Source organism: Onychostoma macrolepis, chromosome 07 (genome assembly GCF_012432095.1).
Source record: "Onychostoma macrolepis isolate SWU-2019 chromosome 07, ASM1243209v1, whole genome shotgun sequence".
Taxonomy (NCBI): domain Eukaryota; kingdom Metazoa; phylum Chordata; class Actinopteri; order Cypriniformes; family Cyprinidae; genus Onychostoma; species Onychostoma macrolepis.
In genome coordinates, this window is record NC_081161.1 from 2,459,467 (window position 1) to 2,473,984 (window position 14,518).

At 36.5% G+C, this 14,518-nt stretch overlaps 1 protein-coding gene across 1 annotated transcript in view; it reads right to left on the reverse strand.

Annotated features, from left to right (window-relative positions):
* Positions 1-14,518, reverse strand: part of LOC131543446 (uncharacterized) — a 53,885-nt gene continuing 39,367 nt past the window's right edge. Inside the window, exons 2-11 of the mRNA XM_058780778.1 lie at positions 6,146-6,460; positions 5,731-6,036; positions 5,583-5,651; positions 3,682-3,765; positions 3,131-3,178; positions 2,530-2,571; positions 1,912-2,004; positions 1,579-1,607; positions 1,255-1,326; positions 1-1,048 (exon numbers count right to left, since the gene is read on the reverse strand). Coding sequence (XP_058636761.1) covers positions 1,007-1,048; positions 1,255-1,326; positions 1,579-1,607; positions 1,912-2,004; positions 2,530-2,571; positions 3,131-3,178; positions 3,682-3,765; positions 5,583-5,651; positions 5,731-6,036; positions 6,146-6,460 — 1,100 coding nt within the window. The 3' untranslated portion in view covers positions 1-1,006. The remainder of the gene's footprint in view (positions 1,049-1,254; positions 1,327-1,578; positions 1,608-1,911; positions 2,005-2,529; positions 2,572-3,130; positions 3,179-3,681; positions 3,766-5,582; positions 5,652-5,730; positions 6,037-6,145; positions 6,461-14,518) is intronic.

Below are 14,518 nucleotides of genomic sequence, written 5' to 3' on the forward strand. Positions count from 1 at the left end.
AATCTTTTGCCAGTGCATTTATTTTCAAATATTTCTTCCTTGAAGTCCTTAAACAATATTCAACAGAACCGTTAAAGTACCAGAATCATTCAGTCATAAAATGATTCACTACACATCATCTCTTCTGTTTCTTCAAAACTAACTCTCAGCTCTTACAGTTGTTAAATTAAGCATTTCTAGACATTTCTGCATTACTCACAAATGCCTCAAGCACAGAAATAGTTTAAAAGAGGATGTAAAACAGTTACGTTTCAACTTACAGTATTTACAGTGAAAAACCACTGACAAGTCCCTCGCAGGCACAATCTGACACTAACAGAGATAGTTTTGCACAAACTCCACTGCATCCACTGTGGTTTGAACACACAATCAAGAGGTTTCTGTATGATGTCTACCAAATCTACACAAGAATATTTCACTGTAAATATATGTTTGATACAGGCTGCTTCATGTTTTACTTTTATTAATGACAATAAAATCTGATCTTACACGTGTTACTGAAAGCAGCTGCTCAGTGGTTCAAACACCAAATTATCATTCTTGTCTTATTGTGATAAACATTTAAATCATCACATAACTCTTTCTGTTTTCATAATTAGTGCAAGCTGACAGCTAATTAGTCTGCAGTAATCACTCAAGAAAATAGATGATTTAATGAGAATGATTTAAGAGAGAAACTGTCATTTTCTTTGTACAAGCAGAGGTTAATGATTAAATCCAGAATTAATAATAAAGGTACTGACATTAATTCAACAAGCAAACAGCTACTTTGACATAAACATCCCAAATTGGCCAAAATATTACACTCAGATCACCACTTGGGATTGTTTGCAAAAATGTGAGAGACGGCATTTACAATAGGACTGACTGAAACCCTTAGGAGTCAGTTATATAAGGTTAATATTCCTCTGCGATTGATATTAGGAGGTCTTTGTTTAATTAATGACTGTTTAACTTATTTGTGATGGTTCTTGTTCACAAAGTCATCCTGAGGTCCAGCTGTTGCTCATCTGATAGAAGAATAAGTCACTTTATCCTCATCATGAACCTGAATGAACATCACAAATATTGTCAAACAAGGTGCAAGTGTTAACTCACAAATATTACAGCGTGATGTTAGAGCTTAACTCAAGATACAAATTTAGAGGACCTGCATCTAAGAATAAAACTGATTTAGGTGTACAAACTGTTATGTTGAGAGAAGGTGGATTCATTAGTGGCATCGACAGAAGAACAGGGAAGTGTTTTTCTCACCTCATTCTTTTTGGCTTTTTGGATTTTACAGCGTGTGGCAACCTCAGTATAAGTCACTTCATATTTCTGCTCCTAAACATTAATGGAAACATGGCGAAGTAAGTTATGATTGCATCAGTGGGTTCCATTATATTTATTGTTATATTTTATATTCAAATAAGAAACAGTACAAATATACTAACTTTTCACTCAGCTGAAGTATTTATTTAACCTGACTAATAAAAGTACACATATAACTGAGACAGTCTGCCCTGGAGCAGTGATTATAGACAAAATAATAGCTAATGCATCAACCTCATGGGTCATCGGCATTATGATACTTACCACAGAGTCATTAGTCACTTTTCTGTTATCTGGAAAATAATGGGAATATTTATGATAACTCACCAACAAAACACAGAATGCAAACAATAAATTATAAAAGTCTTGAAGAATTCTAATGCTGAAAAATATCATACATTTTCTTGTTAGTTTGTTGATTGCTGTTCACTCAAGACAAACATTTCATCACAACACATACAGTACTTAACATCACATCTTAATAAATGTGTGATAAAACTGAAACTGATGTGCCTATCTGTAAATACTGATATTTAATAAAGTCTGATATTTTGAAATGCTTGTCTGCTGTAATGCCTGTAAACTCTGAAAACTCACCAGCTCTTTTTTTACGAACCACCCAAAGAATAACAGCAGTAACCAGAACAGCCAACACAGCAGCAACAACAATCCCAATCACTGAGGGAGAGACTATAGAGAGACACATTCAGATACAGATAAAGACAACAGCAGAACATCTACTGTATATTACTGTCTTTGAAATCAAAGATATAAAAACTACTATACTGAAAGATTAATAAAATAATAATTAACACGATTGTTTCAGATTGTTAGGAGACTTGACATGATTAAAGACTTGTGGTTTGGTGGTGATGTACAAAGGACATGACATGAAGTCAAAGTTGTGATCAGCTTTTCTAACATCTCCACAGAAAAATCAGTTCAATATTTAGAGACTGATTCCGAAGAACCCCAGAATGTGAATAAAACCACTGAAATCACTCACAAACATACGGTATATACATAACTGCAATCAGTGATATTGTTGATAGTATAGAGCAAGCATTTTAGTTCACCATATTCAAATATTATATTTCAATGAGAGGGAAAACAAGTGCTTGAGGTCTACAAATTAAATAAGACCAGTGATAAGCCTCTCTTAAAGTCTACAAAAAAAAAAAAAAACACTGAAATGAGTAAGATATACATAAATACCTCGCTGTGTCGTAGTTGAAGGGTTTGGGGTAATCTGTGTAACTGTATAAGGTGGAGGATTTTAGTTCAGATGCACCATATTTGATAAAATACATAAGCTTTTAAGTAATAATAAAAAAATAAAATAAAATCACCTATTTTTTTTTTTTCCTTCAATAAATGTTAAGCAAAAACAGCCTCATATAGCCTCAGATGGTTTGATCAATTATATGTAAACGCATCCCTTAATGATGATGAAAGAGTGCATTTATATACTAGCTTTCACATTGACTTGCTCTTTGAGAGAGGCACAACAAGTGCTTGAGGTCTACAAATTAAACAAGATTTATCTTAGGCTGATGATACACGGGGCACTTTTTGAGCAATGTTGCCGTCAACAGCCAATCAGGTGAGACACAGGGCCCACAACCGATCTATAATATCCAGACAGAAATCTGTTACCCATTCTCAACAGGAAAGAGCACAAGCAATATTGCTCAAAAAAGTTGCCACATGTATAATCAGCCTTAGAGTCTACAAAAAAACAAAAAAAAACAAACAAACATCAATTCTACTGTAAGTGTCACATTAAACCGCTGAAATGAGTAAGACATATAAATACCTTGCTGTGCAGCTGAAGTTGTCTCATGGGATGGTATAGTCTTTATATCTGTATAAGGTGGAAGATTTTAGTTCTGAATTTTAGTTATTTGACTTCATTGTTATTATTTATTTATTATTATTATTTATTTATGTATTTTTAATTTTTTTTTAAATAGCTTTTTAGTAAAAACAGCCTCATAGCCTCAGATAGTCTGATTAATTACAGGAACTGTTTAAAGCCTCCTGTAGAAATGAATTATGTTTTATCAGCAGAAATACATATTTACATCTGCAAGCAGCATCATGCCTCGTGTGTTACAAGTGATCTGTTTAATGTTGATGATTCATGATTATTTTGAAGGGTAGAACTACAAATAACACACTGTACTGGGAATGATTATGGTCATGACTGACGATCCATGTTTATCAAAAGACCCTGGACTACATTATATTCACAAATCTGATTAAATCTGAGTTGCTTTGCAGATGCAGATGTAATGATACAGTTTGTGAGAGTAACTGCAAACCACTGAAGTGAGAGACTGATGAAGTGTGTCAGAGATCATGTACCTCGTGTTGTAGGAGCTGCTGTAGTTTGGCTTGATTTCTCAGAGTCTGAGCTGCTGACTGGAATCAGTGTTGAATCCTTTACACCTGCAGAAGATGAATGTTCAGATGCATCATACTGTTGAACATTAATATCATATCATACTTAATCATTACATCACACAACACAACACAGTTTGTGTTCATTTATCACAATTTACAGAGTTGTTTATACTTCTATTATATATGAAGAGGTGGACAGTAATGAAGTATTTTACTCTGCTTTGAAAGTTATTTTCAAGTGTCTGCACTTTATCAGAGTGTTTTCTTTAGAAATCTTTCACTTCACAATATTCCAAAGCATAATATTGTACTTTTTACTGCACTGCTTTTCATGTTAAATATAATGTAATACTTAATTAAATTAGAAATCTAGTGCTTTCTTACTTTTATTCAAGTAAAAGTAATTCAAAGATCAGTAAAAAGTATGACATTGTACTTTGGAATGTAGTGAAGTAAAAGTTCCCAAAAATAAAAACACTCTGATAAGGCACAGATACTTTTTAAATTTACTTGAGTAAAGTAAAAATACTTCACTACTGTCCACCTCTGATTATATGAGAGTAAAACACAGTGATCTGCAGCCATAAACCCAGCTGATCGTGAATGAAGGACATTATTAATCATCATGTCATGTCTCTGCATCAGAGATTCTTCAGAAATTGATTAAAGAAATGTAGTTTCTTACCTGAATACTTGTCAGTGTATCTGACTGAGGTAGAGGTCTGCATTCCCGCGGCTGTCCCGCGGAAACCGCGGGACCCGACCAGATTTCTTGCGACGCGGGATTAAATTCCCGAATAAAACGCGGTTGCGGTCGGTAACTCTGGTGCAATTTGAACGGGAGCGGGCGGTCTAACAATATCCCGTTCCCGACGTCTTTTCAGAACAACATATCTGCGCTTTATTCAAGCACTGGTACAGCCTGCACGGGACTGTTATGCACGCGCAGCACGCATGAAACAGTGCTTCGTTTTATTTGCCAGTGTCTGTGCGCAGCATGTGTATAACGATGCTCAGAGCAGGCTGTAGACTACCAGTGAATATATGGCCCGCAGACAGAACAGGCAGGTTGTCGATGAGTGACAGAGCAGAATAAAGGTGGAGCAAAGTGTGGATGCGCTAAGAACGCTCAACTCGGTTTTGTTTATATTTTGCTTAGCCTATAATTTTAAATGACACATGTCCAATTTATTTATTTTTCTTCCGCGACACTTTTCCTAGGCTAGCTACTGTGTTTACAGCAAGATGTTAAACTAATTTAGTATTTTGACAAGACGAATAAAATTATAATAGGCCATTTTTGTACAACCTACATTTTTTTTAATCTGCGACACTTGTTCCTGTTGTAAAGGTTAAACGAACTGTATCCTGACAAGACGAATAAAAATAAGGAATACAATTTTTGTACATTTTTATTTTCTCTGTGACACTTTTTTTCCCTACTGTGTTGGCAGCAAAATGTTAAACGAATTTCGTCTTAAGACACAAAATTCGTTTAACATTTTGCTGTCAATAAAAGACTCTTGACGACGAATAAAATAATAAATACAATTTTGTGCAGACTACACTTTTATTTGTTAGCCTATTTGTCTTTCTTTCAGTAGAGGAAATTTAAATGTGTGATTCTGGAAACGAGATCTAAATTTAGCGGGAACGGTCGGGTCGGGAAGAAAATTATTCAAAGCGGACAGCGGGTGAACAAAGAGTAAATATATCGCGGGAGCGGGCGGGTGCGGGAACCTCGCGGGAGCGGGCGGGTGCGGGATATAACCTCGCGGGACTTAAAAAACAGTCCCGCGCAGACCTCTAGACTGAGGTCTTCAGCTATCAGTAAACATTCATCTTAACAGCTGATTATGTACCTGGTTGTGTAGGAGCTGCAGCTGATGTAGAGCTGGTGACTGGAGACGGTGTCTTTGTTTCGGTCGGAGCTGAAGATGAATGTTCAGATACATCATAGACTACAATCATGTTTAAATGACTGATAATTAATTGTTATAAATAATTTACCTGAATACTGGACAGTATATGTGGCTGAGGTCTTCAGCTGGTTTCTCTGTGTAACCTGACATCTCCACTCTCTGTTGTGATCTTCATTCAGGAGTGTTGTAGTCAGAGAGATGAGACACTGTTCTGAGGAGAATATCTGAAATCTGGAGTCTGTCTGCAGATTCACACCAGCCTGATTCACCCAGATCAGATCAATTCCCTCAGAACCAACCAAACTATCACAAGAGACTCGATCATAATATAACTGACAGGAGAGAGTCACAGAGCGGCCTGATCTGATCTCAGACTGTGAGGATGATGAAGAGACTGAAACAGAAATCAGACAGAGATTACACGACTGATTCCAGTCTTTTCAGGGACAACAATATTACTGTTTAATTCAACATATAATCATAATATTCACAGAAACACTGACCATGAAGAACATGCAGATAAACACGTGCATCAGTTCCTTGTTGTACTCCATTCACATATTGTCGGCAGGAGTAAGATCCACGATCTTCTTTTGTGACGTTCTTGATGTTCAGAGAGCAGTCAGAGCCCAGACTCAGTCTCTCATGTCTCTCTGTGTCTTTCTTCTTTATTCCTCCAGCAATCAGTTCAACTGCCTCTGAATGTCTGTCATAGGTCCATGTAGTTGATGTGCAGCCAGAAAGAGCATTATTACAGGACAGACGGACATTTTCACCAGAACTGCAGAACACATGAGTCACTTCTGCTCCACTGGTACCTAAATTTGAAAACATAAATAAATAAATATATATATATATGTGTGTGTGTGTATTTATGTGCAGTGTTTTGACAATAAAATAATGTTCAGATTTATATACTTCCCTGACCAGTTTTTAGCAGCAATTTACCAGTACGCCTAAGTTTATATATAGCCTGTATATATAGTAAAGTGAGGGCAGCGATTTTTGACAGATAGCAGCCTACCATTTGTATTGCCATAGTTCAACTACAAAAATCAAACTATAGTTAATATAATGAAACTATGGTAAATTTGTGGTTACTGAAGTTTTACTACAAATAGCATATGGTTACTATAGTGAGATAATAGTAAATTTGTGGATACTGTGATTTTACTGCAAATACCATAGTTATGGTAACTATAGTAAAAACATGGTTAATTTTCCAAAGAGATTTAATGAGTTAACACATGCCTTTTTAGAGCGCTTTTAGCTGTGCGGTAGCGCGGACGTTTACTTTAGTTTAGCGGGGAAGGTCCCGAGGTTGCCAGATTTGTGTAAAAAAAACAGCCAAATGTCTTTTCAAAGCTAGGCGGAAAACTGAAGACTTAAAAATACTGTAACACTTGGCAACACAGGAAAGTCCTGGCAGATCGCAGTCCGGATTTTCGCAGAAAAAAAGGGTTCAGTGAATCTGAAAATGCACACACTGTAAAACTGCTACATATAACGACTTGGTGACCTTGATATAAATGAAGTTGAGTAAAAGTACGATATTTTACTTTCAAATGTAGTGAAGTTAAAGTCGCAAGTTTCCAGAAAAATAATACTCAAGTAAAGTACAGATACTCAAAAAGTGTACTCAAGTAAATTTACTTTGTTACTGTCCACCTCTGGCTGTTATTAGAGGCGGACAAAGTACACAACTTCCTTACTTGAGTGAAAGTACAGATACTCAAAAAGTGTACTCAAGTAAATTTACTTTGTTACTGTCCACCTCTGGCTGTTATTAGAGGCGGACAAAGTACACAACTTCCTTACTTGAGTGAAAGTACAGATACTCAAAAAGTGTACTCAAGTAAATTTACTTTGTTACTGTCCACCTCTGGCTGTTATTAGAGGCGGACAAAGTACACAACTTCCTTACTTGAGTGAAAGTACAGATACTCAAAAAGTGTACTCAAGTAAATTTACTTTGTTACTGTCCACCTCTGGCTGTTATTAGAGGCGGACAAAGTACACAACTTCCTTACTTGAGTGAAAGTACAGATACCACTGTCCAAATACTACTCCACTACAAGTGAACGTTGTAAAGACAGATTTTACTTAAGTAAAAGTACGGAAGTACATGTTTTTAAAAGTACTTAAGTATCAAAAGTAAAAAGTAAATGCATTGTTTTATTGTCGCATTGTTGTATACTTACAATACCTTATGCCACTAATGCAGCCTGAATACACTGATTAGCTTGTATTATCTTTGGAATTAAGAGCTTTTATGTTACCAAACCTATAGAAATGGAACAACTGAATGAAGATAATCATCTTTATTTTTTTATTTAACACTTCTACAACTACATTGAACTAATTTTAACACTTGTTTAAAAGTTACAAAGTTCTTTTTCAAAGACATACTGAAGTCTATGATATGGTTCATTTTAGGCAAACAAAGCAAACATTGAAAAGAAAACAAACCTTTAGTCTCTTCAGAAAACTGGAGCATACTCTCTCAGTATGTTCATGGGTGTGCAGGTTGCGCCAAAGAACCGTCTTTTTGAATTTTGCCATCAACTGATCAGTGTTCATAAAATGCTCAGAAATCAGTGAACCTCACATGTGGCTAGTGTTGGGTATTGTTTGAATTGTATCCATTCAGATTCTGATTCTGCTTATTGATTTCAATTCTTATTGATTCCCAGTTTAGATTCCAAAGTTTTCATTTAGCCTACTTTTTGATCATTTGTTTGCAAAGAAAATAAATAAATAAATAAATAAATAAATAAATATATATATATATATGTGTGTGTGTGTATTTATGTGCAGTGTTTTGACAATAAAATAATGTTCAGATTTATATACTTCCCTGACCAGTTTTTAGCAGCAATTTACCAGTACGCCTAAGTTTATATATAGCCTGTATATATAGTAAAGTGAGGGCAGCGATTTTTGACAGATAGCAGCCTACCATTTGTATTGCCATAGTTCAACTACAAAAATCAAACTATAGTTAATATAATGAAACTATGGTAAATTTGTGGTTACTGAAGTTTTACTACAAATAGCATATGGTTACTATAGTGAGATAATAGTAAATTTGTGGATACTGTGATTTTACTGCAAATACCATAGTTATGGTAACTATAGTAAAAACATGGTTAATTTTCCAAAGAGATTTAATGAGTTAACACATGCCTTTTTAGAGCGCTTTTAGCTGTGCGGTAGCGCGGACGTTTACTTTAGTTTAGCGGGGAAGGTCCCGAGGTTGCCAGATTTGTGTAAAAAAAACAGCCAAATGTCTTTTCAAAGCTAGGCGGAAAACTGAAGACTTAAAAATACTGTAACACTTGGCAACACAGGAAAGTCCTGGCAGATCGCAGTCCGGATTTTCGCAGAAAAAAAGGGTTCAGTGAATCTGAAAATGCACACACTGTAAAAACTGCTACATATAACGACTTGGTGACCTTGATATAAATGAAGTTGAGTAAAAAGTACGATATTTTACTTTCAAATGTAGTGAAGTTAAAGTCGCAAGTTTCCAGAAAAAATAATACTCAAGTAAAGTACAGATACTCAAAAAGTGTACTCAAGTAAATTTACTTTGTTACTGTCCACCTCTGGCTGTTATTAGTATGTAAGCTATAATAGGTTGTGTGGTTGTCTAGCTCTGTGTATGCTTGAAAAATTTGGTCTCTATTTGAGAGTAGCCTACTTTGATCATGGCTGCACTTGTTTGCACTTAAATAACTGTGTTATTTCAACCCATTCTCACACCCACATAGCTTGGACCACTTGGCGTCGCTTTTCGACTTACAGGGTCCTCCGTTGTTTTAAATAGGAAACCCTTAGCGTCAATATGCCGACGCCATACTGGGAATTTTATCGTCATAATTAAATTATATATTGGGTAATAACAGAGTCATTATTGCATATATGTTGGGGTGTGATTTTTCAATGTAAACAGCCACAACAGTTTTATTTATATTACATTATTTACACATTATGAGCACATAACCCAACCCCTGCCTCTAAACCTACCATTTGTCAATAAAACACAAGATATAACAGGCAGATACAACTACCGTCATAATTTATTCAAAAAATAATAATATTCCAAGTCTTCCGAGGCAAAACATTTGATATGTGAGAGGAATAGACGCGATCGCCGTCTCCGTCCGCCGTTAAACTGCTGCAGTCTGTGCGCGAATTCAAAAAATGCCGCCAGAAGAAGCCTTGGTTGTGAAATGCTATTGGCTCTTGCGTGTCTCGTGACCGATTGCGTTATGCTGTTCTGACAGGCTATTGGCTCTTCTGTGTCTCGTGACCAATTGCGTCATGCTATGGGACTGGAGTGTCTTTTTGAATGAGATGTGAGCGCGTTAACGGAGCAGGATCATTTTCAGCGATTACAACCTTATGTTTTGCTCTCTTCTTCTCATAAAGACTTCGTATGGCTTCAGAAGACTTGGAATGCAGCACGACTTGTTTGTAATGCTTTTATACTGCTTGTTTATGGGCAGTTTTTGCAATAAATACCGGTGACTGCACTTACATTTGCCTGTTACGTGTTTTATATTGTTCAGAAGTGGGTAGGTTTAGGGTAGGGGTGGGGTTAGGTGCTCCAGTAAACGTATAAATGTATATAAAATTATTTGCAAACCATTAAACTAAGACAAACAACTGAAAACAACGGAGGAGAACGTATTGTCATTCTCCATAAGCGTCTTGACCTGACGCATAAAGCAAGCAATTGAAAGAAATGGAGATCCTATTCTGTCATATACTGACGCCTTGGGCCACTTTTGGCGTCTTCATAGTGACGCGAAAGGCGTTTGACCATGCTTCAGTTTTTGACGCCTTGGGAGTGAGAATGGGTTGGTTATTTTATTTTTTTATTATTATTTATTTATTTTAATTTTTTGTTATTTATACTGCTTTTATTTCTATGCTCAATTTACGCAAAGGCGTTCCGTTAGGAAGTATACATGTACAGTTAAGGTCTGAAGAGACTCACATGAAATCATACAGAAGAAGAGAAGCCAGTCAGTTGAGTTTGTGGCAAAACCTTTTACAGTGCTGAGTCTTTTACTGCATATGATGATTCATACTCAGAAAGTAGAGATAATGACATTTATTACAAAATGATTAGTTAAAACAATTAAAAATGCACCTGCAGACTATTTTTCCAGTCATGTATTTGGTCATTGAAAATTAAAAAATAATAATAATATAAATCTGGCCTCGTCTCGTTCTCATGAACCCAATCTTGTGTCTCGTCTCGTCTCCTGAGTTAGCAGATTAGACTTTTAGTTATTGAAATATGTTCTTAGGGCAGCATTGCATCTTATTGGTTCTCTCAGTCGTCCAATCAGCGACAGCAGGAGGCGGGACATGGATTATTTGATTTTTTTTTCTCAGGACGCGGGAGACATCACGCCAAGGAGATCGTTGCAGTTAAGGTAATGTTGTGTTTTATGTTGAACTATATTACATTATTACATAAAAATGTCAAGATAATGAAGTATTTGGATTTTAAGTTAAGGTAATGTTGTGTTTTATGTTGAACTATATTAGATTATTACATTAAAATGTCAAGATAATGAAGTATTTGGATTTTAAGTAAAGCTTGTTTTTCTATCGAGCTGTTATTTAATTAGCTAACTTTAGCTAACTAATGTAAGTAAGCTAACTCGCAACATTAGCTAGCTAGCTCTAATAAAGGATAATAGCTAATGTTAGTTTATATTTTATTATAACTTTTACTGGCTATAATAGCAAGTTACGCTGCTGTCATTGCATACTTTTGCTGTGGTAGTGTTGCTGCTTCCAGGGCATTTTGTCATAGCTACATACAACAAAAAGCTTAGCTGCTCTTTAGTGCATTTTTGATGCATATATTCTAATACTGGTCTTAGAGCACGGTGTGGTATTTAAGCGCAACATTCATTTGCTGCTCTAAAGACATTTTTGCAGCATAAATTCTAACACTGCCCTCAGGGCACCTTACCGTATCTCCATGCAACATTCTAATACTGCTCTTAGGGCACCTTACCATATCTCCATGCAACATTCTAATACTGCTCTTAGGGCACCTTACTGTATCTCCATGCAACATTCTAATACTTCTCTTAGGGCACCTTACCATATCTCCATGCAACATTCTAATACTGCCCTCAGGGCACCTTACCGTATCTCCATGCAACATTCTAATACTGCTCTTAGGGCACCTTACCGTATCTCCATGCAACATTCTAATACTGCTCTTAGGGCACCTTGCCGTATCTCCATGCAACATTCTAATACTGCTCTTAGGGCACCTTACCGTATCTCCATGCAACATTCTAATACTGCTCTTAGGGCACCTTACCGTATCTCCATGCAGCATTCTAATACTGCCCTCAGGGCACCTTACCGTATCTCCATGCAGCATTTTAATACTGCCCTCAGGGCACCTTACCGTATCTCCATGCAGCATTCTAATACTGCCCTCAGGGCACCTTACCGTATCTCCATGCAACATTCTAATACTGCCCTCAGGGCACCTTACCGTATCTCCATGCAACATTCTAATACTGCCCTCAGGGCACCTTACCGTATCTCCATGCAACATTCATTTGCTGCTCTTAGCGCATTTTGTTGCAGATATTCTAATGCTGCTCTGAGGGTACCTAATGACATTAGATCTAGAATTGGCTGCTCTAAGGACATTTTTGCAGCATAAATTCTAATACTGCTCTCAGGGCACCTTACCGTATCTCCATGCAACATTCATTTGCTGCTCTTAGCGCATTTGTTTCGCCCCAGGTATGTAAGCATCATAGTCATGAGTATCCTTACAAAAAAGAAGTTTATTCAAGTGTGCTATTAGTATACTAATTGTAAACTAAGAATAAGAGAGTATGCTTTCAGTCTACTTTTTATAAATTTATCAGAGATATACTTAACAACATTATACTTAGGTACACTTGGCTTATACTAACAAGTATACAGAGAAGTACAAGTATACTTGCACTTGCATCTTTTGATCAAGATACACTAAAGAAAAGTATTCTTTCTGTATACAGAACGTTTAAGTATACTTGGCTTGTAACTGTGCTTACTCTTGTAGTAGAGTAGCCTATTAAATAATTTTCAGACATATATGCTATTTGCTACATATTGCATGTTATGCCAAGCAAGCCACTGCAAAGAAGACCATATGAAAAGAACAATTATTTTCAATCCGGAGTATGTCTTTTGAGTATGTATATGTGTAGTCCAGTGGTAGTGTACATGTGAGTTAACGTCAAGTCTACTTAAATTACATTTAAACGTATATTTCAAGTATAAAAACTAATACCTAAATAGAAACCTAGTAGTATACTTTGAAGTACCAAAAAATATATAAATATTAAACTATAAGTATGATGTTAAGTTCACTTTAAAAAAACTTGCAAGTATACTTGCAGTATAAAAACTATTAAACCAGGAGTTTACTGAGTACACTTAGAAGTGTACTTTCATAAACTAAAAAGTGGGCTAGAAGTATATAACTAGTAAACTAGCAGTATATCTATAAGTTCACTTATAGTATAGTTGCAGTACAAAATAAAACTTAAATATAAACTATTTGTGTACTCAAACTTTACTACTTTTACACTAAAAGTATACATAAAAGTATACTTTTATATACTTTTATATACTACAAAGTGGGCCAATTTAGTCCCAAGAAGTATTAAAGTAGTACACTTACAAGTATACCACTAGTGCATTGGTATAAGTATACTTACTATGTAAAGAATACTTGGGAAATATACTTGAACTTTACTGAAGTTTACTTAATAAAATTAAACTTGAAGTATACCCTCAGAGCAGCATTAGAATATCTGCAACAAAATGCGCTAAGAGCAGAAAATGAATGTTGCATGGAGATACGGTAAGGTGCCCTGAGGGCAGTATTAGAATGTTGCATGGAGATACGGTAAGGTGCCCTGAGGGCAGTATTAGAATGTTGCATGGAGATACGGTAAGGTGCCCTGAGGGCAGTATTAGAATGTTGCATGGAGATACAGTAAGGTGCCCTGAGGCCAGCAAATGAATGTTGCATGGAGATACGGTAAGGTGCCCTGAGGGCAGTATTAGAATGTTGCATGGAGATACGGTAAGGTGCCCTGAGGGCAGTATTAAAATACTGCATGGAGATACGGTAAGGTGCCCTAAGAGCAGTATTAGAATGTTGCATGGAGATACGGCAAGGTGCCCTAAGAGCAGTATTAGAATGTTGCATGGAGATACGGTAAGGTGCCCTAAGAGCAGTATTAGAATGTTGCATGGAGATACGGTAAGGTGCCCTAAGAGCAGTATTAGAATGTTGCATGGAGATATGGTAAGGTGCCCTGAGGGCAGTGTTAGAATTTATGCTGCAAAAATACCCTTAGAGCAGCCAATTGTAGATCTAATGTCATAAGGTACCCTCAGAGCAGCATTAGAATATCTGCAACAAAATGCGCTAAGAGCAGAAAATGAATGTTGCATGGAGATACGGTAAGGTGCCCTGAGGGCAGTATTAGAATGTTGCATGGAGATACGGTAAGGTGCCCTGAGGGCAGTATTAGAATGTTGCATGGAGATACGGTAAGGTGCCCTGAGGGCAGTATTAGAATGTTGCATAGAGATACGGTAAGGTGCCCTAAGAGCAGTATTAGAATGTTGCATGGAGATACGGTAAGGTGCCCTGAGGGCAGTATTAGAATGTTGCATGGAGATACGGTAAGGTGCCCTGAGGGCAGTATTAGAATGTTGCATGGAGATACAGTAAGGTGCCCTGAGGGCAGCAAATGAATGTTGCATGGAGATACGGTAAGGTGCCCTGAGGCAGTATTAGAATGTTGCATGGAGATACGGTA